The sequence below is a fragment of the Orcinus orca genome, chromosome 13, assembly GCF_937001465.1.
Source record: "Orcinus orca chromosome 13, mOrcOrc1.1, whole genome shotgun sequence".
Lineage (NCBI taxonomy): Eukaryota > Metazoa > Chordata > Mammalia > Artiodactyla > Delphinidae > Orcinus > Orcinus orca.
Window position 1 is genome coordinate 39,752,446 of NC_064571.1, and position 26,257 is coordinate 39,778,702.

The window sequence follows — 26,257 nt, forward strand, 5'->3', positions numbered from 1 at the left end:
GTGAATTAAACCAAACATTTAAAGAACTAATACCAGGCCTCCTCAAACTTTTCAAAAAATTGGAGAGGAAGGAACACTTTCTAATTCATTCTATAAGGCCAGCATTACCCTGATACCAAAGCCAGACAAAGACACTACAAGAAAACTACAGACCAATATTCCTTATGAACAATGATACAAAAATTCTCACTAGTAGCAAACCAAATTTAGCAGCATAGTAAAAGTATTATGCACCATGACCAAGTGAAATTTTATTCCTAGACTGCAAGAATGTTTCAACATGTGAAAATTAATCAGTGCAATATATCATTAAATTAATGCAAAAAAAATTAAGTGAAAAACACCTACATGGACTTCCCTGGTGGTGCAGTGGTTAAGAATCTGCCTGCCAATGCAGGGAACATGGGTTCGAGCCCTGGTCTAGGAAGATCCCACACGCCATGGAGCAGCTAAGCCCATGTGTCACAACTACTGATCCTGCACTCTAGAGCCCATGAGCCACAACTACTGAGCCCTCGTGCCACAACTACTGAAGCCTGCGTGCCTAGAGCCCGTGCCCTGTAACAAGAGAAGCCACCACAGTGAGAAGTCCGCACACAGCAACGAAGGCGCAATGCAGCCAAAAATAAATAAATAAATTTATTTTTTAAAAAAACAAAAGAGGGGCCTTCCCTGGTGGGCCAGTGGTTAAGAATCCGCCTTCCAATGCAGGGGACGCGGGTTCAAGCCCTGGTCAGGGAACTTAGGATCCCACATGCCGCAGAGCAACTAAGCCTGCACGACGCAACTAAGACCTGACGCAGCCAAATAAACAAATTAAAAAAAAAAAAAACCTACATGATCATCTCAATTTATGCAGAAAAAGCATTTGACAAATTACAACAATTTCATGATAAAAAAAAAAAGGAATAGAAGGAAACTACCTCAACATAATGAAAAGCCATATATGAAAAACCCAAAACAAACATCAGACTCAATGGTGAAAGACTGAAAACTTTTTCTTTAAAAAAGCCAAGGATGCCCACTTTTACCACTTCTATTCAACATAGTATGGACGTTCTAGCCAGAGCAATTAGGCAAGATAAAGAAATGAGAGGCATACAAATTGGAAAGGAAGACGTAAAATTACATTTGCAGATGATATGATCTTACATGTAAAAAGCCCCAAAGATTACACACACACACACACACACACACACACAAAAGCTGTCAGAACTAATGATTTCAGCAAAGTAACAGGATACAAAGTCAACACACAAAAATCATTTGCATTTTTATACACTAACAAGAATCTGAAAAGGAAATTACAAAAACAATTCAATTCATAATAGCATCAAAAATAAATAAAATATTTAAAAATTAACCAAGGAAATGAAAGATTTGCTCAGTGAAAATTACAAAACATTGTTGAAAGAAATTAAAGAAGACAAATAAATGGAAAAAGATCCCATGTTCATGGATTCAAAGACTGAATATTGTTAAAATGTCAATATATCCAAAGTGATCTACAGATTCCATGTAATCCCTATCAAAATACCAATGGCATTATTCACAGAACTGGAACGAATATCCTAAAATTTGTATGGAACTACAAAAGACTTTGAATGTCCAAAGCAATGTTAAGAAGAACAAAGCTGGAGGTATTATGCACCCTGATTTCAAGCTATACAGCAAGCTACGGTAATCAAAACAGTGTGGCACTGGCATAAAGACCCACATTTAGACCAGTAAAATAGAATAAATAAACACAAATATGTTCAAATGAGTTTTGACAAGCAAGCCAAGACCACTCAATGTGGAAAGGTTGGTCTTTTCAACAAATACTGCTGGGAAAAGTGGATGTCCACATGCAAAAGAATGAGGTTAGACCCTTACCTAACACCATATACGAAAATTAACTGAAAGTGGATCAAAGACCTAAGACAATAACACTCTTAAAGAAAACATAGAACAAAATCTTCACAATATTGGATTTGGCAATGTCACTTCTTAGATATGACATAAAAGACACAGAAAACAAAAGAAAAAATAGACAAATTGGACTTCATGAATATTTTAAAGTTTTGTACATCAAAAGACACTATCAACAGAGGAAAAAGCAACCCACAGAAAGGGAAAAAAATCTGCAAATCCCATATCTAATAGGGATTAGTACTTAGAATATATAGAGAGAACTACTAAAACTCAACAACAAAATAACAACCCAATTTAAAAATGGGCAAAGAAAAAAAGAAGGGCAAAGAACTTGAATAGATATTTCTTCAAAGAAGATATACAAATGGCCAATAAGCACATGAAAAGATGCTCAACATCACTAATAATTAGGGAAATGCAAATCAAAACTACAGGATATCACCTCATACCCTTTAGGATGGCTACTATCAGAAAAACAAAACAACGGGAATGCCCTGGTGGTCCAGCAGTTAGGACTCTGCACTTCCACTCCAGGGGGCATGGGTTCGATCCCTGATTGGGGAACTAAGATCTCACAAGCCACGTGGCGCAGCAAAACAAAAAAAAAGAAAAGAGGGACTTCCCTCGTGGTGCAGTGGTTAAGAATCCGCCTGCCAATGCAGGGGACACAGATTCGATCCCTGGTCCGGGAAGATCCCACATGCCGCAGAGCAACTAAGCCCATGCACCACAACTACTGACCCTGTGCTCTAGGCCCCGTGTGCCGCAACTACTGAGCCCACGTGCTGCAACTACTGAAACCCATGTGCCTAGAGCCCGTGGTCTGCAACAAGAGAAGTCACTGCAAATGAGAAGCCCGTGCACCACAATGAAGAGTAGCCCCCACTAGCAGCAATTAGAGAAAGCCTGAGTGCAGCAACAAAGACCCAACACAGCCAACAAAAAAAAAAAAAAAAGAAAGAAAAGATAAACAAAACAAGATACTGGAACCCGTGGGTATTGTTGGTAGGAATGTAAAATGCTACAGCTGCTGTTGAAAACAGGATGACAGTTCCTCAAAAATTAAATTACCACTTGATTCAGCAATTCCACTTCTGGGTATACACCCAAAAGAATTGAAAGCAGGGTCTCAAATAGGTATTTGTACACCCATGTTCGTAGCAACATTATTCACAATAGCTAAAATGTGGAGGCAACCCAAGTGTCCACTGATGGATGAATGGATCAGCAAAATGTGATACACACACACACACACACACACACACACACACACAATGGACTATTATTAAGCCTTTAAAAGAAAGGAATTTCTGGCATATGCCACAACATAAACAAACCTTGAGGACATTATGCTAAGTGAAATAAGTCAGTCACAAAAAAAAGACAAATACTATATGATTCTACTTATATGAGGCACTTAGAGTAGTCAAAATCATAGAGACAGAAAGTAGAATGGTGGCTAATTAAACTTAAAAGCTTTTGCACAGCAAAGGAAATCACCACCAAAACGAAAAGACAACCTAGAGAATGGGAGAAAATATCTGCAAATGATATGGTCGTTAAGGGGTTAATGATGGTGGTGTCATGGGCTACATGAGCTGAGGAGAAGTGAGGTGTGAGAGAAGGAAAACCGTGCCTTCTGGTGGGTGGTGGGGAGGGACTTATCTAAAAGGGAAAGTCTCTTTCTGGCACTTCTGTGGTGATAGAGAGGCATTCTGAATTGCTACCTGCCTACCTCACCATTTCTCATGTAGGACTTCTGGGTCTATCATCACCATCATCATCTGAGGAGGAGCTGGTTTTGTCGTCTGATTTGGTGTCTCTGCTGCACAGAAAATGCAGCAGCCATTTTGCCACCTTTGTCCTCTGATTCAGAGAACTCTACTTTTCTAGATGAGGGAGCCTCTTTTCTCAGTACTTTCTTTTTCTGTTTTATTTTCTACAATTTTTAAAATATATTTATTTATTTATTTGGCTGTGCCGGGTCTTAGTTGTGGCATGCGGGATCTTTTAGTTGTGGCATGTGAATTCTTATTATGAACTCTTATTTGCGGCTTGTGGGATCTAGTTCCCTGACCAGGGATCGAACCTGGGCCCCCTGCACTGGGAGCATGGAGTCTTAGCCACTGGCCCACCCGGGAAGTCCCTATTTTATACAATTTTTAAAGGTTACTTTCCATTTACAGTTATTACAAAATATTGGCTATATTCGCCATGTTGTGCAACACATCCTTGAGCCTATCTTACACCCAATAGCTTGTATCTTCTACTCCCCTACCCCTACATTGCCCCTCCTCCTCCCACTGGTAACCACTAGTTTGTTCTCTCTATCTGTGTCTACTTCTTTTTTGTTATATTCATTACTTTGTTGGTTTTTTTAGATTCTTTTTTATGGCTGAGTAGTATTCTATTTTATTCTCAGTACTCTTATCACTTTTTGTCACTTCTATCACTTTTTGTCACTTTACCTGAAGTTCTCCCTGGAGAAACAGAAATACAACTTTTTCTTGTAGGGCTTTGCTGCTGGGTGCTGGGGAATGATGAATTTCTGGTGGTAGAGTTGCTGTAGGTGATGTTTGGTGCTTTTGCCTTGGAGGACTTGAAGGAGATAACCTGCTGAAACCATGCAACTCAGATCGGGACTTGAACCCACGGTCTTTTAACTGAGATCACATACCTGGTCTCAGGACTTAACGAAGCTCAGGTTCTTGATGTCTTGCTGCAGAAAGAATTCTGTGAGAGACAAAGTGATAGGTAAGAAGTGGGTTTATTTAGAGAGAAACACATTACACAGTTGGAGTGTAGGCCATCTCAGAAGGCAAGAGTGGCATCAGGGTATGGGGTTGTCAGTTTTTATAGGGGTGGGTAATTTCATAGGCTAATGAGTGGGAGGAGTGGTCCAGCTATTTTGGGGAAGGGGTGGGGATTTCCAGGAATTGGGCCACCTCCCATTCTTTGACCATTATGGTTGGCCTTGGAACTGTCATGGCACCTGTGGGTGTGTCATTTAGCTTGCTGATGTGTTACAATGAGCGTATACTGAGGCTCAAGGGCTAGTGGAAGTCGACTCATCCACCATCTTGGACCTATTTGGTTCTAATCAGTTTATGTCACGTCCTCGGGCTATGCCGTTCTGTTAAGGGTTGTGCCCTGCCTCCTTCCCTCCTGTTTCACTACCAGTTTTTCAAGGGGGCTGAAGGTCCTCTTGGGAGACTTCTTTGTCAGTGACCCGACACAAGACAAAGTGGACAATGAACTACTCCTAGACAAGAATGCTGATGAGTGCCTTTTTCATCTCACTGGAGATCTGCTCCGTCTATGCTTTGGTGGAGTTCTTCCTCCAGGTGATGGCTGCCTCCTTGGGCTTAGCTGTCTTCTAGGTGAATATGATCTTGATGGGATCTGTAGCGCCAGCAAGATCAAGTATGAGAAGAAGCGTGAGATTTTGGTTGATTCTTCTCCTATTCCTTTTGTTTTTTTGGAATTTTTTTTTTTTTCCAGAGAATGTCCTTTAGCTTTGGTACAGTTTCAGGCTGGGGAAATTTCAGGATATCACTAAGTGTCAGAAGTGGTCACTTGTACTGAAGGTTCCGGGAGTGCTGGAGTGTTCTTTTCTGGAGCAGAGGAAGGACTCTGGCTCTTGGTTCTTTGATGAGAAAGGCTGAACATGATTGTGCTTTCTCTCTGTCCTGACTGGGCAGGATTGTCTCTTAGGGTAGGAGATCTGGACTGGAGTCTTCTTAGACTTCAAGATCTCTACCTTTTCTCTCTACTGCTTTCTTTTTCTTCTTTATCTCTCTTTTCTTTGTCTTGCTTTTTTCATAGGTGGCAATTTTTCTTCAATCTGTCTGTTTCCTTTCTTCTTTCTTCAGGTCTAGGAAAGTGAAAGGGATTCCAGCGATATTTTCTTGTGGAGGGGCCACAGTTCTCCCATAAATTCTGTAGAATTTTTTTTTCATTCAAAACGCCAGTTTGGTTGATTCGCATCATTTTAGAGCCTGGATTCTCCAAAAACAGCCAAGAAAATTGGGCCAGAGCCACACTGGGTCACTCTGTTGTGACCTAATAAGGTGATGGTACTACACTTCAGATGCAAAGAATAATTTCCATCTTGGTTCAGCCCTTCACTTCCAGTTGGTTGACTAAACTCAGTCATAACATTCTCTTTATTTTTTAAAAAATAAATTTATTTTTGGCTGCCTTGGGTTTTCATTGTTGCGGCTAGCGGGGGCTACTGTTTGTTGCAGTGCGTGGGCTTCTCATTGCGGTGGCTTCTCTTGTTGCGGAGCATGGGCTCTAGGCGTGTGGGCTTCAGTAGTTGCAGCGCATGTACTCAGTAGTGGTGCGTGGGCTTTAGAGCGCAGGCTCAGTAGTTGTGGTGCGTGGGCTTAGTTGCTGCAGCATGTGGGATCTTCCTGGACCAGGGCTCGAACCCATGTCCCCTGCATTGGCAGATGGATTCTTAACCACTGCACCACCAAGGAAGTCCCATAACATTCTCTTTAAACCCAAGGATTTCTGTAACTCATTTTGTTATCCAAGGCTTTTGAACCTCAAAATTTATTTTTCCCATGTCTGCCTTATTTTTCTAAGCATTCTGCACATTTCAGCTACTTCAGTAGTTTGTTGTTGAACCAATGATCTTATCCTGCACTTGTTCTGTGGAAGAATCCAGGAGTCATATTGCTCTGAGAACACTCCCTATCCCAAGGTGCATGGGAGATTATGTATATATATATGTATATATATATATATATATACACACACTCACACACACACACATACATATATATATTTAATACATTTTAAGTGGTTTGAAGCCACCTGTATTATAATTATATTATAAAATTATATGTTAATTTATACATTATATAAATATATGTTACATATATATTTTATGTAATATTATTTTTTATTTTATTATTTTTAAAAATCTACTAATATTTTATTGGGTCATTCAATCTCAGGACATCAAGAATGTAGAAGAAAGGGAAATGAGACAGCAAAAGATGGAAAACAAATACAAAGGTATGAATTACTAAGCTGGCCATTTCTTTAAAAAAAAAAAGATCGGTTTCTTGTCATCAGTGACTTGCCCAGACGTCTCCATAGAATCATCCTGCCTTAGAAGAGTCTATCAGGTAAAGGAAGGGAAAGAAATATATTTGCCAGTTTCATATCTCTCATTGGTCAAAGCTTATCCTAGCGCGTTGATCCTTGCCCAGTGCCTCCAGTCAGCTGCTGGGGAAGCGCAAAAGCTCAGTGCTTCACCTGAGTCTGGAAGTGGTGTAAGTGGCGAGAGCCTCTGTGGGTGTAGGCAGTATTGCTTTAGCACAAGAGATGCTACTTTGCTACTACAGCAGCGAGCCAGAGGACCAGAGAGCAAATGGAACTGAGCAAATAGTTAGGTATCCTAGAGAAGAATTAGAGCCTTGGTTCTCCAACCTGTAAAAGATTAGAGTCATCTGAAGAATTTTGGAAGCTATCTGATAATCCAGTGTTCAAATTATCTATTTCTGCATTAAAAAAATTACTCCAGGGCATTCCCTGGATGTCTGGTGGTTAGGACTCTGTGCTCTCACTGCGGAGGGCTCCAGTTTGATCCCTGGCTGGGAAACGAAGATCCCACAGCCCATGCAGAGCAGCCCTCCCTCCCAAAAAATTACTCTAACACATGGCTTAAAAACCACTTAAAATATTTTATTAAATACATTAATATACTATCACAAATGAATATAATTATATAATATTACATTTTGTATATTAATATGTAAATTTAAATATAATTAATATATGGTTTCTATTTATTTAATATACATTTAAGTGGTTTCTAAGGAACATAATATTAATATATTAATAAGTATATTTATTTCATATATAATTTACGTATATATACTTACTATATATTTTATAATTTCTGTCATTAATCCTTCTGTAACCCATAAATTGTTTTTTAGAAGTATTTTAGAGTTTCCAAACTGAAAGCCTTTTCTAGTTTTTTAAAAAAATTAATGTCTAACTTAATTGCATTAAGTGATCAGAGAATGTTAACTGTATAATATTAATGCTTTGAAGTCTGTTGAGGCTAGCTTTATGGCTGAGTGCTGTGGTTTCTTTTTATAATGTTGCTAAGATAATATATATTCTCCAATTGTTATATATATATTTATATAAATTTATTTCTATAATATAATATATAAAATATATTTATATACATATTAGAAAAAATATATTTTCTAATAGACATATGTTACCTAATTATAATTGTGCTGTTCAAATCTTCTATCCCTCCATGTATACACAAATGTATCAAAGACACTTACAGGACTTTTCATAGCTGCTTTATTCACAATGGCAAATGTGGCAGTCAACTAGCTGACCTGCTTAGATCTCCTTTAAAGACAGGCTCTGCTGTGAGGAGTGCAGTCAATTGACACAGCAGTGTGCAGGGGCCTGTTAGTACTGGCTTTAAAGACCTGACTGTAAAAATTTCAAGGTATTTGCAAACTGTTTGTTAAACACAGCCATTATTAAAAATTAAGTTTTGCTAAATTGTAATTAAATAAATTATATTCAAAACAAAGATAATTTCTCAAAACTCTTCACTTCCTCTTCTGTTACTACATTTTACTTATACTTAGGCTCTCAAGATTATTTGCATCTACTCTATCTGTATGGTGGAAAAACTATATAATGGTGTCCTATTGGGCATCATTTCCCAAGTTCATGTTCAGTGATGTCACACTGGTTACTTGAAATTGGCCTTGGCGAGGGTACTGACATCATGGAAATCAGCGAGTGCTACAGGTTGGCTTTTAAACTTAGAACAATGAGGAAAATGCTAATAATACAGAAAAAACTTAGTGTGTGGTGTCTGTAGCTGTCACATTGTGAACAGCACAAAAATTTAAGGAAAATTCTTTTAGTATTAGAAAAGTATTTATCTATTCTAGCAAAAAAGTTACTCACACATTGGCAGACAAGTGAAATTCTGACATACATGTTGGTTGTTTCACTTTCATCTTAGTCATTAATATAAACAAAAATATCAACCAGCATTCATGCTGGAACTACATTCACCAGTTGCAACTATAGGTTGTCTATAGATATGAGTTCAGCAAAAACCAATGAAAGTACTCTGGGAGAATCAATTGTGAGGGATTTACAGTAAAGAGTATGTTTTATTTATAAGTTGTGTGCTACAATTCTTTATATTACTAAAATTTATAAGTACAATCACATACACACACACTTTCTCCCAGAGAGCCAGTCATCAAACATTTACCAGCATAACACTGGCCAACAGCCAGCAACCACAGCACTTCAGGGTTTTCTCACAGTGTTCCATTTGAGAACTTGCTCTTCAGAGGGAGTGCTAGCCAATGATTCAGATGGCAGGGCTGGTAGGGTCTGGCCATGTCTCCTCTATGAGCAATCTTTGTGCTGGAGTTCTCTTTTTACCTGGCTGAGACTTTCTCAGACCTTCACTGTAGTTTCAACCTTCACCTACACAATTATTCTCCTTTCCCTCTCTTTTCTAAGGTGTCAGAATATATCTTGTCCTGAAAACATTCCTACTCCCGTCCCTTTATCTTTCACAGGAACTTCCCCCAATAACTCTTTCACTTCTAACTCCTTCCTGGTATCATCTTCCTGAAGGACCCAAACTGACAGCTGAAAAAATGGAAACAATAAATGAGTGAATAAACTTAAGAAAGTGATAAAGACAATGTTAATGGCACGGATTAAATTTAAGAGTATGCCTTGATTGTAACTGTTACATTATGAATAGCACAAAATAATGAGGAAGATTCTTCCAGTATTGGAAAACTATTATCTCAGCAAAGAATACTATTCAGCAATTAAAAAGGAACAGACTACTCATATATACAACATGGATGAATCCCCAAAAGACAGTATGCTGATCAAAAGAAGTTAAGAGCAAAAGGAGTACATACAGTATGATTCCATTTATATGAAGTTCTATAACAGTCAAGGGAATGTGGAATGGGGAACAGACTGGGAAGGGGCACAAGGGATTTTTCCGGGATGACTGAAATGTTCTATCTCTTAATATGATTTCATGAGTGTACGCATTTGTCAAAACGCATCCAGCAATATATTTTTTTGTACACTTAAAAAAAATATCTGTTTATTTATTTGGCTGTGCTGGGTGCGGCACACGGGCTCTTCCTTGTGGCATGTGGGATCTTCAGTTGTGGCATGTGAATTCTTAGTTGCAGCATGTGGGATCTAGTTCCTTGACTAGGGATCAAACTGGGCCCCCTGCATTAGAAGCACAGAGTCTTAGCCACTGAACGTCCAGGGAGGTTTCCCAACTATACATTTAAGATCTATTCATTGCACTGTGTATGTTACATCTCAATACAAAAATAATTCTTCCTATGATGATGTAAGATTTGTCATTTTCTTCTTGTAGATCTGTCCATTTCTGCTGTATATATTTTGAGGCTATATTATTAGATATCTGCAAATTTATGTATATATAACTGAATGACTGCTGTACATCTGAAACTAACACAACATTGTGAATCAACTATATTTCAATTAAAACAATTTTAAAAATATATCTGCAAATTTAGAATACTGCTGATGAGTGGAAGCTTTTCTGCTCTTCTATAAACACATACAATGTGTCCTCCACACTCATTCCTTCTATCGTATTCTAGCCTAATCTTCCATTTGCAGTGCTTCAGCACGTAGACCTGTCTTGCTGGTTTTGGGTCGGACTTAAAACGAATCCCAAGAGGGGGACGTGCAGCCACAGAACTAGCTGCATGCAAATGACTGGAAGTCCCTTCTCTGGTCACTTGGGGCATCCATACCTCATGGGCTTCCAACTCTGGCTTCTGCTCAGAATCCAGCCAGCATCTGTTCCAGTGGTCGAAGCAAATGCTCAGTCAAAACAAAGAGCAGCCTGAAGAAGGTGAGGGAATAGGGGATTTTGCAAGTTCTCACACTCCAGACCAGCGAACAAGAAAGACTTGGTATAAAGGGCTCAGATCTCAGAGAAGGGTTCTAGACATCACACGCTGCATACTCTACTTTTGTGGTGGCGGTGGCAGGTTGTAGGGCAGGGAGCGGGAGGAAGCTGAAGAAAGGGAGGGGAAGGTTGCTGCAGCCTCAGCCTCAGGAGATAGGGGCTTTAGGTATCAGGTGCCTGGACTGCACCACGCCTGCTATTTTAAAGCTAGGCCTCTCTTCCAGGCGCGTGGTGTAGGGGGAAGGCGTCATTTGAAGCACCCACATCCCAGGTGGGAGATGTTGATGGGGGTGAGATGGAGATGACACTTGTCTGTGGCTACTGCTGGGCGCTCTCGCCCTCCGACCCCCACCACTATAAAGCTGAGCAACCCAAGGAGCAAACACGCGGTCCATACACTTGCACTTTCACTCACTGGTGGGTGGACCAGGCTCCACCCAACTCTGGGCTTTTATTGGTCAGCCGAGAAGGGATAGCTAGCAGCCTCCTCCGGATTGGTCGATTTCTGCTAGCTCTCAAGTCAATCAGAGTAGAAGGTACTGGACTCCCATTCTCTGGCTTCCGGGGGAGCCATGTTGGGTAGCGGCATGCAAACCTTCCAGTCCTGAGGCCGCAACGTGATAACATCCCCAGCTTTCCTCTGCCGCCGCCGTCTCCTCCTAACAGGTTATTTCAATGAATAAAAATGCGCTTTTTCACTCACAAAACGTGTCGTTTCATTAGTATAATGTGAGAAGCCTGCGTTTAGGCAGTGAAGCGCGAAGAGGTGCCCTATTCTGCCCACCAGGCCTCTAAACCAGCAAAGATTCAATACTGATTCCCGCTATCCAGGAGGCCCCCACTTCGGGCCTCCCGCAGCGGGCGCCGGTTTTGAGTGACTTTTGGCCCCTAGCGGCACCTGTAGCGTCCCTAGTTACCGGACCCCTAGTAACCACCTCCCCAAGCAAGGAGCCATCGGGCGCCTACGGCGGCGCCGGCTTCCACGCCCCGGGCCAGCGCGGGCGCTCAAGCCTCGGTGGCGTGGTGATGGCCGCCTCGCACCGAGCAGCGAAGCTGGCGGCCAGCAGTCTCCAAACCCCGGTCAATCCTAGCACCGGAGCGCGGGTCACCCATTACGAACGCAAAGACCCCGTAGAGTCCCTGTCGGCGGCGGCAGCGGCCGTGGAGGAGACGGAAGAGGAGGAGGAAGAGGCAACGGGGCTGGCGCGGGCGCCGGTAATGCAGGGGCGGGAAGTGGGCTGGGGCTAGGCCCCGGGGGGTGCAGCTGGAGGCTGGTCGGCGACCTCGCTGGTGAGGCGAGGGCTGGGAAACGCGCGCCCTGTCCAGATCCCTCCCTACCGGTGAGCCTGGCCCACCACGTTCTCTGTGCTCCCACGGAAAATACTCAAAACCAAGGCGTTGAAAAGTCTTTTAACTTTAACTAAAGAGATTGTTGTAAAAATTTCTTGGAGAGCATTTACGTTAGTCTGTTTCCAGAGAGTGAAAAGTACAGAACTTTACTCCTTATGCCCCAGCATCTGTTGGGAGTAGATATTTGCTTTTCTTTTTCTTTTCAACTTGAGGAAAACTGTTCTATCCATAGAGGGTAACCCATAAAACGCAAGTGAATCAGCTGTGCTGTCAGGTGTGTTTTGTTGTCATCTTGATGTCTTGGTTATTAGTGCATTTTAATACAGAACATGAGAGATGATGTTTAAAACCAGCAAGAGTTCGCTGGGTAAATCAGACAAATATAGTTAAGCCTCCAGAGAAACAAATTACCGAGGTTCCAATGTTTCCACTCGGCTCTTAAGGGTGGGGTGAGACAGCTTTTTCACTGATCAATTTTCAGTGTCAAATGTGTTGTGACCACCTGTCTACCAGGTAGAGAGTCAAGTCTGCCATCGGCTCTATTCACTTAAAAGATGGGAACCTTGAATTTTAACTAGCAATCTGCAGACATAAACCTCCTTAACCCCAAAGATTCTTAATACCATTTGTCCAAAGCTTCTCAGATTCAAATCATTGTGGTCTAGGGCTAATAGAAATTACTGGATATTTTGGAATTCTAATCTCTTTAATCTACACTAAAACTGTTAATGAGAAAATCTGTAGCAACACTTTTTATGGGCAGTATTTTACCAACAGATAAACTACTTGAGGTTATCCAGAGTAAGGCAGATTGAGACCCTGAACATGAACCAGGGTCAGTGACCTAGGACCAGATTCATTCATGGTAAAGCTTCCCCTCAACACAAATTTCAGGAGCCAACGAAGGAGGCAAACTGATGTTGGAAAAAGATTTGAATGGAGAAAAAGGATTTGGAGTCCTGGGCTAGGATCTGTTCATTTGCTAGTTGATATTCAGAAGTAACTTCCTTCAATCTCAGTTTCCTTATCTGTAAAAGAACTATAATAACTGTCTCTCTTTCTTGTCTCACTGGGCTATTATGATAACCAAATGAGAGAGTATGTTATAGCTAAAGGACAGTTTGTATAAATTAGTAATAATAATAGCAACTGCCAGTGGGACTGTTATTTGAACAACTCTCGCAAAGATTAAGTTCTACTTTGGCTTGCTGTGGTGGAGGAAGCAGTCAGTTCTGTAATCACAGGTATACTTCCAGAGTGTCCTGGTAAACTGCAGATCTGTATGAGAAACGTCACCTTAGGAGAGGTTAGTTTAATGAGCTAATTTCCAAGGGGCATGGTCCTACTAAAAAAAAAAAAAAAAAGGAAGCTAAGTTTGGAGTTTGACACTGTTTTGAGACCACTGTACTTGAAGGATCCAAAAGCAAATCTGGGTAAGCTGCCACTGTAGAAGGCCTGATGGTCAGAGGACATGGGGTTGGCAGACAAAGCACTGAAAAGCCAAGGAGAGTGCAGGAGCCAAGCTTTGCCTTCTTCACAGTTTGGCTTGGTCTCCACCTTGGGTTTTTTATTTTTCTATTTATTTGTTTTATTTATTTATTTATTTTGGCTGCATTGGGTCTTTGTTGCAGTGTGCGGGCTTCTCGTGGTGTCTTCTCTTGTTGCAGAGCACAGGCTCTAGGTGCGCGGGTTTCAGTAGTTGCGGCACATGGGCTCAGTAGTTGTGGCGCACGGGCTTAGTTGCTCTGCAGCATGTGGGATCTTCCCGGACCAGGGCTCGAACCCGTGTCCCCTGCATTGGGAGCACGGAGTCTTAACCACTGCACCACCAGGGAAGTCCCTCCACCTTGGTTTTTTAAACGTTAGTTTGTCTCAACTTCGTCATTTATAAGATGGAGTAAACTCAGCTTACCAGAATCACCACACAAAATTGATTAGAGAACCAACTGTCACAGTAGGCCCCTTTAAGTCCTTTGGTTTGCCAAAGCAACCCCCGCCCCACCGCTGGCTCCATGCACACCCCTTGCAGGACTCTGTGCCCATATAGGGCACTAAGGCATATTTCTTGAATCTAGCCTCAGTTGGAGATAACAGTTCATAGACTTTTATGGGGTTGATGATGACATGGGTAAAGCACTATTCTATAATTCACAGTTAAAATTTCACTGACTTTCCTAATGGGATGGCCTTCTATTTTTCAACAAATATTGAGCATTTATTAAGTGCAAGTCACAGACTATTCAGTAGTGAATGAAGCAGACATAGCTCATGTCGTCACAGTGCTTCCATTCTGATGGGGAAGTTAGACAATAAAAAATGAACAGTCAAATGATTATAAGACAGGAAATGTTGGGAAAGAAATGAACAGGTTACTATAATTAAAAAAAGAAATAGGAAGGAACCTATTTCAGTGAGTTAACATTTAAGCCAATGCCTGATTGATGAGAAAGAGCAGCCATTTGAAGAGTGGGGGAGGGAAAAGCATTCCAGGCAAAGCGAGTGGCATATGCAGAGGCCCAAAGATAGGAAGAGAGTTTTGTGTGATTAAGGATCTGAAAGAAAGCCAATGGGACTGGAGAAGAGAGATGGGGAGAGGAGAGGGGATGAGGTTGGAGACGTAAGGAGGGTCTTGTAGACCAAGGTAAGGAGTTTAGTGTTTATTGCAGGTGCAGTGAGAGGTCCTTGAAGACTTTTAAGAGATCTGACATGTTCCTATTTACATTTTAAAACGATGACTCTGATGGCTTTGTGGAGAATGATTGGAGGGTTTGACAAAGAAAGGAGACTGGGTAGGAGGCTTTTGCAGTAATTCAGGTGCCAGAAGTGGTGGCTTGGACCTAGAGCCCAGGGGAGATGGCAAGAAATGGACAGATTGCATAGGACTTAGATTAGATTGGATGTGAAGGCCAAGGAAGAAGTCAAGAATGCTCATTCCCACGTTTCTGGTTTGACCAGCTGCACAGAAGATAACGTCATTTACTGAATTGTGGGTAACTTGGGGAGGAATAGATTCAGGGGCTGGGTGGGAATCAAGGTTTCAGTTTTGAACATGGTAAATTTGAGATACCTGTGAAACTACCAAGTGGAAAGATGTAGGAAGCAGTTGGGCCTATGAAACTGTAGTCCTGTTGGGTGTGGGATGGAGAATCTCCATCTGGGAGTTTTCAGCATTTTTGAAGCACTGGATTAAGTCACTTAAGGGGAGACTTCAGAGAAGGAAGAAAAGGGGCCTAGTATAGAATTCTTAAAACCCTTGACATTTAACAGGTAGAGAAAAAGGGGGCAAAAGAGATTAAGACCAGCTGCAGTGGTAGAAGAATTATTGCAGGGGTGTGGAAGTTTCCAATTCATTGGTTTCAATGCTAAGGGAAAGGGGCAAATGCTGCTAAGAGAAGGACATTTCATCCCCGAAGCAGGAGGGAAGGAGCAAAGGGGCACAAAGGCAGGCAGTTTTGTAGATGGGAAGATGAGGGAACTTCCCTCTGATGGTTTTTTTTTTTTTACTGAAGAAATAAAGGAATTATCATGGGCAGTTGGGAGTCGGGGTGGGAGCAGGTAGAAGAGCAAGGGACAGGTAGGCAGGATCTCTGGGGCAGTGTGAGAGCCACTTCCAGAAGGAGCACGGGAGGTACCAGGCAGACCAAGTAGCCATGAGAAATTGTTCATTTTTAAATTTAGTATTAATATTCACAAAACATTCTTTTTCTTTTTTTTTAAGTTACATTTTAATTATAGAAGTAATACATGAACACATTCTCCTTTTAAAATTTCAAATGTTATATCGTGCTTGCTTCGGCAGCACATATACTAAAATTGGAACGATACAGAGAAGATTAGCACAGCTCCTGCGCGAGGATGACACGCAAATTAGTGAAGTGTTCCATATTTTTATAAAGATGTTAAAAAAAAAAGTTATAAATAAGGCTTAGGCCCTTTTAACACTTCTCCCCTCAAAAAGAAAATCTGGTTCCCCCCTCCCTCCTCATCAGTAGCCACTGTTTTGAAACTGATATATATTCTGGGCTTTTTCCTGTCTCCTGTGTACATAATATTTTAATATATGGTAGCATTTTATAGATACATATTGTTCTGCCACTTGCTTTTTTTCTCTTATGTACATTTAGATCTGCCTCATTCCTTACAAATCCCTTTAATGCAAAAAACTTTTAAAATAAATATTCCATAACTGTAGATGATAGTAGATTGACTATAACACAAATAATTATGAGTGCTGATTACTAATGAAGCAACATGTGTTGGAAGGAGACATCATCTAACTGGGTCAAGCCAATCTAGGGAAGATTATCCTGTAATCTAGTGGCTGCATGAACAACAACATTCCACAGAAAGCTCAACAATTAAAGGGAAAGGATGCTATTTTAGGCTCTTGGAAAATAATGTCCTTGGCCTAGATTATTTGAACTACTAAATGTTTCCTTCTGTGTGGAGACAATTTAAGATGAAATTAGAGTTGGAAGTTGCTTACTAGCCGTTTATCTGTTTTGGGTAAAACACTGTGATATCAGTTTATCCGAAAAGTTCAGGCTAGTGTTACCAGTATTAAGCTGAAATGGAATGGATACTGTGCAAAATCAGTGCGTAAGTATAATTATCATTTGCCGCATCTCTTCAGAAGCTACTCATCCTTCTATATCTTTTTCAAACAGTTTTTCCAGGTTCAAATAAACTTCATCCTTTCTGTGAAAATGATTGTTATAAGGCCTTGTTTTAAGGAATGTTCTAAAAGAATGAATGGAGAGCACGTGGATGCTTTTGCCTAAAAGCGAGTCTTTGGAATATCCACTCTGTTTCAATGGTAGTTTTTGGAAAATAAGCCCTTTCCTTAATACTCAGTAGGATATCACTCTTAAGCAGCCAATATTTCTTTGATTCAGTCTTTATGAGGGAATACCTGTCCTCTTCCCTTGGGAGAAACTTAATATTGTTTTAGCTGGACATTCGCTCATCCAACAAATACTTATTGAGCATCTGCCATTGGCCAGGCACTTTTCTAGGCACTGGGGACACAACTGAACGAAGCACACAAACGCTTGCTTTTGTGATGCTCACTTTTTGGTGGGGGCAGGCATCCAGTACACAAATCAGCAGAGATATCAGTTGGTGGTGAGTACTTATGAGAGAAAGCAGCAAAGGGAGGCTGACAGTGAGTCAGGGGAGAGGCTATAATTTCAAACAGGGTAGTCAATGAAGGCCTTGCTGAGAAGATGACATTTTGAGTGAAGGTCTGAAGGAGTGAGCAGGTGGGCTGTTCAGATATCTGGAGGCAGGGAGAGGGAACAGTAAGCCCTTGAAGTGATCTTGCTGATTCTGTGAGCTTCGGAAAAACTGCAAACTGGAATCCGCCGCTTCTGCTAGTACGAGCTCCTGCCGCCAGGATGGACGAGAAACCCTGCTGGGGCGGTACAAGCGGATTAGCAGATGGAGAACTAACAGGAAGGAATAAGTCCCTGCTTCTTCCTCCAGCCTTGCAGTCTCCCTGTAGCCCCACTGTTAGCAGAGTCTAGCGGGAAGCGGCTGGCAAAGTGGAAATGTGGTTTGCAGAGTCCCAAGCCCAGCATCACATAGCACAGCTTTGGAGCTGAGACACCAGTTTAACACCTGGCTCACATACTTTATGTATCGTAAAGCTGAAGTTCAAAAGGCTAGGGCCCACGTCACATGGCTAAGAAGTGCAGAACCTAGGCATGAATGAGAATGCTGACACCACGTCTGTGATCTTTTCCCCACGCCACGAGAACGCTCCAAACTGAAAAGTTACTTAACTTTCATCAAACCCTTTCAGCGTTGAAGGGTTGTAAAGGGGCTGAAACCAGGTGACGCGTGAGTGGTCAGGAGCCAGTGGTAGACAAGAAACAGAAACCACCGCCTGCTTGCCCTAACTTCCCTTTCCAGGCTTGCTTCCCAAAACTGCTTTATGCATTTTTACTTTCCTTTTAGCCTGCAGCTGTGTGCACGTTGCTTTCCACCACGCACCACCGCCCCCATCCCCAACACTTTTGCTAACGTCATTTCCTTTGGAGTGCCTGTTCCCTCTTTCCCCATATATAATACTTTCCATGATTCTCCAGAGTCTTCCATTCGTTGACTCAGCCCAAATATCACCTCCTCTAGGAAGCCTCCCCTTATCTTCCAAACTCAAACCAAACCAAAGCTCCCTTCTTTTTTTTTTTTTTTTTTTTTTTTTTTGCGGTACGCGGGCCTCTCACTGTTGTGGCCTCTCCCGTTGCGGAGCACAGGCTCCGGACGCACAGGCTCAGCAGCCATGGCTCACGGGCCCAGCTGCTCCGCGGCACGTGGGATCTTCCCGGACCGGGGCACAAACCCGCGTCCCCTGCATAGGCAGGCGGACTCTCAACCACTGCGCCACCAGGGAAGCCCAAAGCTCCCTTTTTTTAAATACCCTTATCACTTTGTTGCTGAACTCAAGTTTGTGTGCCCAATGCACAGTGAAGCCAAACAAACCAAAATAGTGGAGTTTGGAGTAGAGAAAGGTTTATTGCAGCCCCAAGCAAGGAGAATAGGCGGCTTGTGCTCAAAAAGCCCAAACTCCCCTGATGGGGAAGAGTTTTTATAGGCAGAATTAGGGGGGAGGGCTGCAGGGTGTGTAACCTTTCTCTGATTGGTTGATGGGGAGGTAACAGGGTGGTGTTCCAGGAATCTCAGTCATCAGCCTTCTGGTTCCAGCCAGTCTGGGGCCATGTGCTTAGGCTTAGCCTAAAGTTACCATCCTCCACCTGGGTGGGGGTCTTAGTTCCTGTAGAAGAACTCAGAGATTCGTATCAGATTGTTATGTATATCCCTTGAGAAGGAACCAGGACCCTCCACTTTCCTCCACTACTGTTTCTTGACTGTTTTTCCTTTGTTTCTGCATTCCCTCACTCCTCGAATTAGTAACTGTTTGAATCTGCCCTTTGAAATGGGGACACAGAAAGACTTCTGTGCCGAGGAGGACCCCACAGGGTTCTGCTCAGTTTCAACTAGATCTTTGTATCTCTCATGACCACTGTCCATTTCATGTTAGTCCTCCTGTCACTGCTTATTTAGATGCTGGTGTTTGCCAACATTTCCATCCTCAGGTTCTTGTCTCTCATTGCTCACAGGCAGCCTTATCCACACCCAAGGATGCACCTGCACTTCTGTGTGCATTGCTGGCTCCCATATCTCCATCTCCAGCCCAGCCTTCTTACCAGGTCTCCAGACCTATTTTCCCCCGTTTCCTATACATTTGGCTGCCCTACTATCCTCTCACACTTAGTGTGTCTAAAACAGAGATTAGTTTCCTCTCCCTAAAATACTCTTCCTCCCTGTATTCCCTATATTAATGAATGGAAGCCCCGTCATCTACCTAGACATACAGCACTCCAAACAGAAACCTTTTCAATTTCTTGCCCACAGTCCAGGCTATTATCAAGTTGATGATTCAGCTTCTTAAATCTTCCAAGGTAGCCTCCTTTCTTGTGTTCCTGGTGCTGTTCCCTAATTCTGCCCTTAATACCTCTAACTCAGACGCTTGCAGTAGCCCATGAACTGCCGCAAACCTTGCTTCCCTTCACTCCACCTCACTTGCTACCAGAGAGTCCTTCTGAGTGTTACTGACCATGTCTCTCCTCTGCTCACATCCTTTAAGGCTCCTGTTGCCTGTGGCTTGGCCCCCTGGACTCTTGGTACTCTTGGTTGGGCTTTTTTTTAAAAAAATATTTATTTATTTTTGGCTGTGTCAGGTCTTTGTTGCAGCACTCAGGATCTTTCGTTGCAGTGCACAGGCTCTTCGTTGTGGCACGTGGGCTTCTCTCTAGTTGTAGTGCAGCACAGGCTCAGTAGTGTGGCACGTGGGCTCACCAGTTGTGGTGCCCAGGCTTAGTTGCCCCATGGCATGTGGGATCTTAGTTCAACCAGGGATCGAACCCACATCCCCTGCATTGGAAGGCAGATTCTCAACCACTGGACCACCAAGGAGGTCCCTTGGTTGGGCTCTTGACATGCCTTTTTCACCTTGCTTCCCATCCTCCTGTGCTCCATATGCCCTATTCCCCACCCCCACTCAGACTATATACCTCTCTCCGAGCACAGCATGCCTGTTCCTTCCTCTTGTGGCTAAAAACCCTCCTGCCCTTGGGAGGAGTGTGGTGTGTCTTTGGAGCCTAATAGACTTGGGACTGGATCCCAGCTCTACTTACTAGCTGTGTGACTGTAGGCAGGTCACCTAACTCCTCTGAGCCTCAGTTTCCTCACCGAGGACAGAGTACCTGCCAGTTGCATCATCTTGAAGTAACATGATGAACGTTCTAGCACTGTGCCTCAGTTTCTCTGTTTTTCACTGTTTCCCTGCTCTGGCAAACTTTGTCCTTATCCAGCCTTATGTCTCCCGTCTGGCTCACCTCTGCAAATTTTGTCTCTTCTTTCCCCCAGTCAGAATTAGGTATTCCTTCTGTGAGCTCTCATGGTCTCTGATATTGTAACATACATGGTCACTCATCTGTCTACCTGCTCAGCTGGGAGCAACTCGTGGGCAGGAATCAGGAGTTCTGTCTCATCCAGAGTCTGCTATCAATTATTTATCTACATGTCCTGTCCTAAACTAGCTGGAAGCTTCTCGAAGGTGGAGTTTTCATCTGATTTGTATCTTTCAGCAGCTAGCTGAGTGCTGGGTGTCTCTAAATATTGAATGAATGACAAAATTAACAAAGTACTTGTTCCCACAGCTAAGAAGGTAATGGTGAAGAACACATACAGGAACAGCAAAAGATATCAGAAAATTCTCTTAATTGAGTTGTATGACTCATAAAGCAATTCTCCAATTTATTTGACAATAAATTTCTGTACACTGTTTCTACTGAAGGAAACTTGTTTTCCTTCGTTTTCTCTAAGTTATCCCAAGTGGTAAAACACTGGCCTCCTGTACACTGTTTTTAGCCCATTAAAATATTATATCTATAAATATTATATACAACTGACTCTTCTGAATTTTCCTGTTGGGAGACACTACTCAGATTTATTTTCTAGAGTCTTATCAGATTGGATCTCTAATTTTCCATTGGCAAATATGCTTTTTCCATTTTGAGTCTATTTCAGGCACTAAGCTAAATTTAACGCCATGGTCAGCAGCCTTTTATGCATAGTATCATAAATAATTTCAGTTGTTTCTCACCTGAGAAAATATAAAATTTTTTTATTTGTGGAGAATATGGGGTTTTACCTCTTTAGCTGCCTCAGTTAAAAGAACTTTGAAAGGTATGCGAAAGGAATGAGGGGAAAAGATCAGTCATGCCCTTCTAGGCATGTATATAGAATACCCACCCTATGTGTTCTTGTTCTGTTGTCACCCCACAGTCCCCGACACCGTGGGAGCTACTGCTCTTGGTGCCCACAGGAGCGGCTATTCCGGAAGTCCCTCCCACCTCCTCCCAGGCCCTCCTACTCCCTCCTGAGGTACCCGCCCTCCCCACCCCACCTCCCGTACCCCTGCGGACATCCTGGAGGGCTTTTCCCTGTCTCCTTGATGAGCCCCTGAGAACCTTGTTCCCTCCATTCTTGCATTCCCCTGACTTTTCTGTTCTGCGCTCTTCTCTCCATTGGAACACCCACCCTGGGGGCCCACAGTGCAGAGCCCAGCTGTGGGCTACGGTTGCTTGGTTTGCAGCCCGAGGAACTATGTTCTTCATCTCGGGTAAACCTACACTCAGAAGGAGGGTTTTTTTTTTTTTTTTTTTTAACACCTTTATTGGAGTATAATTGCTTTACAGTGGTGTGTCAGTTTCTGCTTTATAACAAACTGAATCAGTTATACATAACATATGTTCCCATATCTCTTCCCTCTTGCGTCTCCCTCCCTCCCACCCTCCCTATCCCACCACTCTAGGTGGTCACTTAGCGCCAAGCTGATCTCCCTGTGCTATGCGGCTGCTTCCCACTAGCTATCTATTTTATGTTTGGTAGTGTATATATGTCCATGCCACACTCTCACTTTATCACAGCTTACCCTTCCCCCTCCCCATATCCTCAAGTCCATTCTCTAGTAGGTTTGTGTCTTTATTGCCGTCTTGCCCCTAGGTTATTCATGACCTTTTTTTTTTTCTTAGATTCCATATATATGTGTTAGCATACGGTATTTGTTTTTCTCCTTCTGACTTACTTCACTCTGTATGACAGTCTCTAGGTCCATCCACCTCACTACAAATAACTGAATTTCGTTTCTTTTTATGGCTGAGTAATATTCCATTGTATATATGTGCCACATCTTCTTTATCCATTCATCTGTTGATGGACACTTAGGTTGCTTCCATGTCCTGGCTATTGTAAATAGAGCTGCAATGAACATTTTGGTACATGACTCTTTTTGAATTATGGTTTTCTCAGGGTATATGCCCAGTAGTGGGATTGCTGGGTTGTATGGTAGCTCTATTTTTGTTTTTGTTTTGTTTTGCGATACATGGGCCTCTCACTGTTATGGCCTCTCCCGTTGCGGAGCACAGGCTCCGGACGCGCAGGCTCAGCGGCCATGGCTCATGGGCCTAGCCGCTCCGCGGCATGTGGGATCTTGCTGGACCGGGGCACGAACCCGTGTCCCCTGCATTGGCAGGCAGACTCTCAACCACTGCACCACCAGGGAAGCCCTCTATTTTTAGTTTTTTAAGGAAACTCCATACTGTTCTCCATAGTGGCTGTATCAATTTATATTCCCACCAACAGTGCAGGAGGGTTCCCTTTTCTCCACACCTTCTCCAGCATTTATTATTTGTAGATTTTTTGATGATGGCCATTCTGACCGGTGTGAGATGATATCTCATTGTAGTTTTGATTTGCATTTCTCTAATGATTAATGATGTTGAGCATCCTTTCATGTGTTTGTTGTCAATCTGTATATCTTCTTTGGAGAAATGTCTATTTAGGTCTTCTGCCCATTTTTGGATTGGGTTGTTTGTTTTTTTGATATTTAGCTGCATGAGCTGCTTGTAAATTTTGGAGATTCTTTGTCAGTTGCTTCATTTGCAAATGTTTTCTCCCATTCTGAGGGTTGTCTTTGTTTTTTGTTTGTTTGTTTGTTTTTTTGCGGTATGTGGGCCTCTCACTGTTGTGGCCTCTCCCATTGTGGAGCACAGGCTCTGGACGCGCAGGCTCAGCAGCCATGACTCACGGGCCCACTGCTCCACGGCATGTGGGATCCTCCCGGACCTGGGCACGAACCCGCGTCCCCTGCATCGGCAGGCGGACTCTCAACCACTGCGCCACCAGGGAAGCCCCTGAGGGTTGTCTTTTTGTCTTGTTTATGGTTTCCTTTGCTGTGCAAAAGCTTTTAAGTTTCATTAGGTCCCATTTGTTTATTTTTGTTTTTATTTCCATTTCTCTAGGAAGTGGATCAAAAAGGATCTTGCTGTGATTTATGTCATAGAGTGTTCTGCCTATGTTTTCCTCTGAGAGTTTGATAGTGTCTGGCCTTACATTTAGGTCTTTAATCCATTTTGAGTTTATTTTTGTGTATGGTGTTAGGGAGTTTTCTAATTTCATACTTTTATATGTACCTGTCCAGTTTTCCCAGCACCACTTATTGAAGAGGCTGTCTTTTCTCCACTGTATATTCTTGCCTCCTTTATCAAAGATAAGGTGAACATATGTGCATGGGTTTATCTCTGGGCTTTGTATCCTGTTGCATTGACCTATATTTCTGTTTTTGTGCCAGTACCATACTGTCTTGATTACTGTAGGTTTGTAGTATAGTTTGAAGACAGGGAGTCTGATTCCTCCAGCTCCATTTTTCTTTCTCAAGATTGCTTTGGCTATTCGGGGTCTTTTGTGTTTCCACACAAATTGTGTAATTTTTTCTTCTAGTTCTGTGAAAAATGCCAGTGGTAGTTTGATAGGGATTGCATTGAATCTGTAGATTTCTTTGGGTAGTAGAGTCATTTTCACAATGTTGATTCTTCCAATCCAAGAACATGGTATATCTCTCCATCTATTTGTATCATCTTTAATTTCTTTCATCAAGGTCTTATAATTTTCTGCATACAGGTCTTTTGTCTCCTTAGGTAGGTTTATTCCTAGATATTTTATTCTTTTTGTTGCAGTGGTAAATGGGAGTGTTTCCTTAATTTCACTTTCAGATATTTCATCATAAGTGTATAGGAATGCTAGAGATTTCTGTGCATTAATTTTGTATCCTGCTACTTTACCAAATTCATTGATTAGCTCTAGTAGTTTTCTGGTAGCTTTTCTAGGATTCTCTATGTATAGTATCATGTCATCTGCAAACAGTGACAGCTTTACTTCTTCTTTTCTGATTTGGATTCCTTTTATTTCTTTTTCTTCTCTGATTGCTGTGGCTAAAACTTCCAAAACTATGTTGAATAATAGTGGTGAGAGTGGGCAACCGTGTCTTGTTTGTTCCTGATCTTAGACGAAATGCGTTCAGTTTTTCACCATTGAGAATGATGTTTGCTGTGTGTTTGTCATATATGGCCTTTATTATGTTGAGGTAGGTTTCCTCTATGCCCACTTTCTGGAGAGTTTTTATCATAAATGGGTGTTGAATTTTGTCAAAGCTTTTTCTGCGTGTATTGAGATGATCATATGGTTTTTCTCCTTCAATTTGTTAATATGGTATATCACATTGACTGATTTACGTATATTGAAGAATCCTTGCATTCCTGGAATAAACTCCACTTGATCATGGTATATGATCCTTTTAATGTGCTGTTGGATTCTGTTTGCTAGTATTTTGTTGAGGATTTTTGCATCTATGTTCATAAGCGATATTGGCCTGTAGTTTTCTTTCTTTGTGACATCTTTGTCTGGTTTTGGTATCAGGGTGATGGTGGCCTCGTAGAATGAGTTTGGGAGTGTTCCTCCCTCTGCTATATTTTGGAAGAGTTTGAGAAGGATAGGTTTTAGCTCTCCTCTAAATGTTTGATTGAATTCGCCTGTGAATCCATCTGGTCCTAGGCTTTTGTTTGTTGGAAGATTTTTAATCACAGTTTCAATTTCAGTGCTTGTGATTGGACTGTTCATATTTTGTTTTTCTTCCTGATTCAGTCTTGGAAGTTTATACGTTTCTAAGAATTTGTCCATTTCTTCCAGGTTGTCCATTTTATTGGCATAGAGTTGCTTGTAGTAATCTCTCATGATCCTTTGTATTTCTGCAGTGTCAGTTGTTATTTCTCCTTTTTCATTTCTAATTCTATTGATTTGAGTCTTCTCCCTGTTTTTCTTGATGAGTGTGGCTAATGGTTTATCAATTTTGTTTTTCTTCTCAAAGAACCAGCTTTTAGTTTTATTGATCTTTGCTATTATTTCCTTCATTTCTTTTTATTTCTGATCTGATCTTTATGATATCTTTTCTTCTGCTAGCTTTGGGGTTTTTTTGTTCTTCTTTCTCTAATTGCTTTAGGTGTAAGGTTAGGTTGTTTATTTGAGTTGTTTCTTGTTTCTTAAGGTAGGATTGTATTGCTATAAACTTCCCTCTGAGAACTGCTTTTGCTGCATCCCAAAGGTTTTGGGTCGTCGTGTTTTCATTGTCATTTGCTTCTAGGTATTTTTTGATTTCCTCAGTGATCTCTTGGTTATTGAGTAGTGTATTGTTTAGCCTCCATGTGTTTGTATTTTTTTGCAGATTTCTTCCTGTAATTGATATCTAGCCTCATAGCATTGTGGTCAGAAAAGATACTTGATATGATTTCAATTTTCTTAAATTTACCAAGGCTTGATTTGTGACCCAAGATATGACCTATCCTGGAGAATGTTCCATGAGCACTTGAGAAGAATGTGTATTCTGTTGTTTTTGGATGAATATCCTATAAATATCAATTAAGTTCATCTTGTTTAATGTATCATTTAAAGCTTGTGTTTCCTTATTTATTTTCATTTTGGATGATCTGTCCATTGGTGAAAGTGGGGTGTTAAAGTCCCCTACTATGATTGTGTTACTGTTGATTTCCCCTTTTATGGCCGTTAGTATTTGCCTTATGTATTGAGGTG

The 26,257-nt window shown here is 41.8% G+C and overlaps 1 protein-coding gene and 1 non-coding gene across 4 annotated transcripts in view; both read left to right on the forward strand.

Moving 5' to 3' along the window:
• The first annotated feature begins 11,856 nt into the window (after positions 1–11,856).
• Positions 11,857–26,257, forward strand: part of FAM161A (FAM161 centrosomal protein A) — a 31,284-nt gene continuing 16,883 nt past the window's right edge. For all 3 annotated transcript variants that reach the window (XR_004477368.2, XM_004280649.3, XM_004280650.3), the window contains exon 1: positions 11,857–12,133. Coding sequence is in view for 2 of the 3 variants with exons in the window: in XM_004280649.3 (XP_004280697.1) it covers positions 11,945–12,133 (189 nt within the window). In the remaining variant the exon portion in view is untranslated. The remainder of the gene's footprint in view (positions 12,134–26,257) is intronic.
• On the forward strand, positions 16,052–16,158 carry LOC117196942 (U6 spliceosomal RNA). Its single transcript, XR_004477382.1, has one exon. It is a non-coding gene; the product is annotated as a U6 spliceosomal RNA (small nuclear RNA).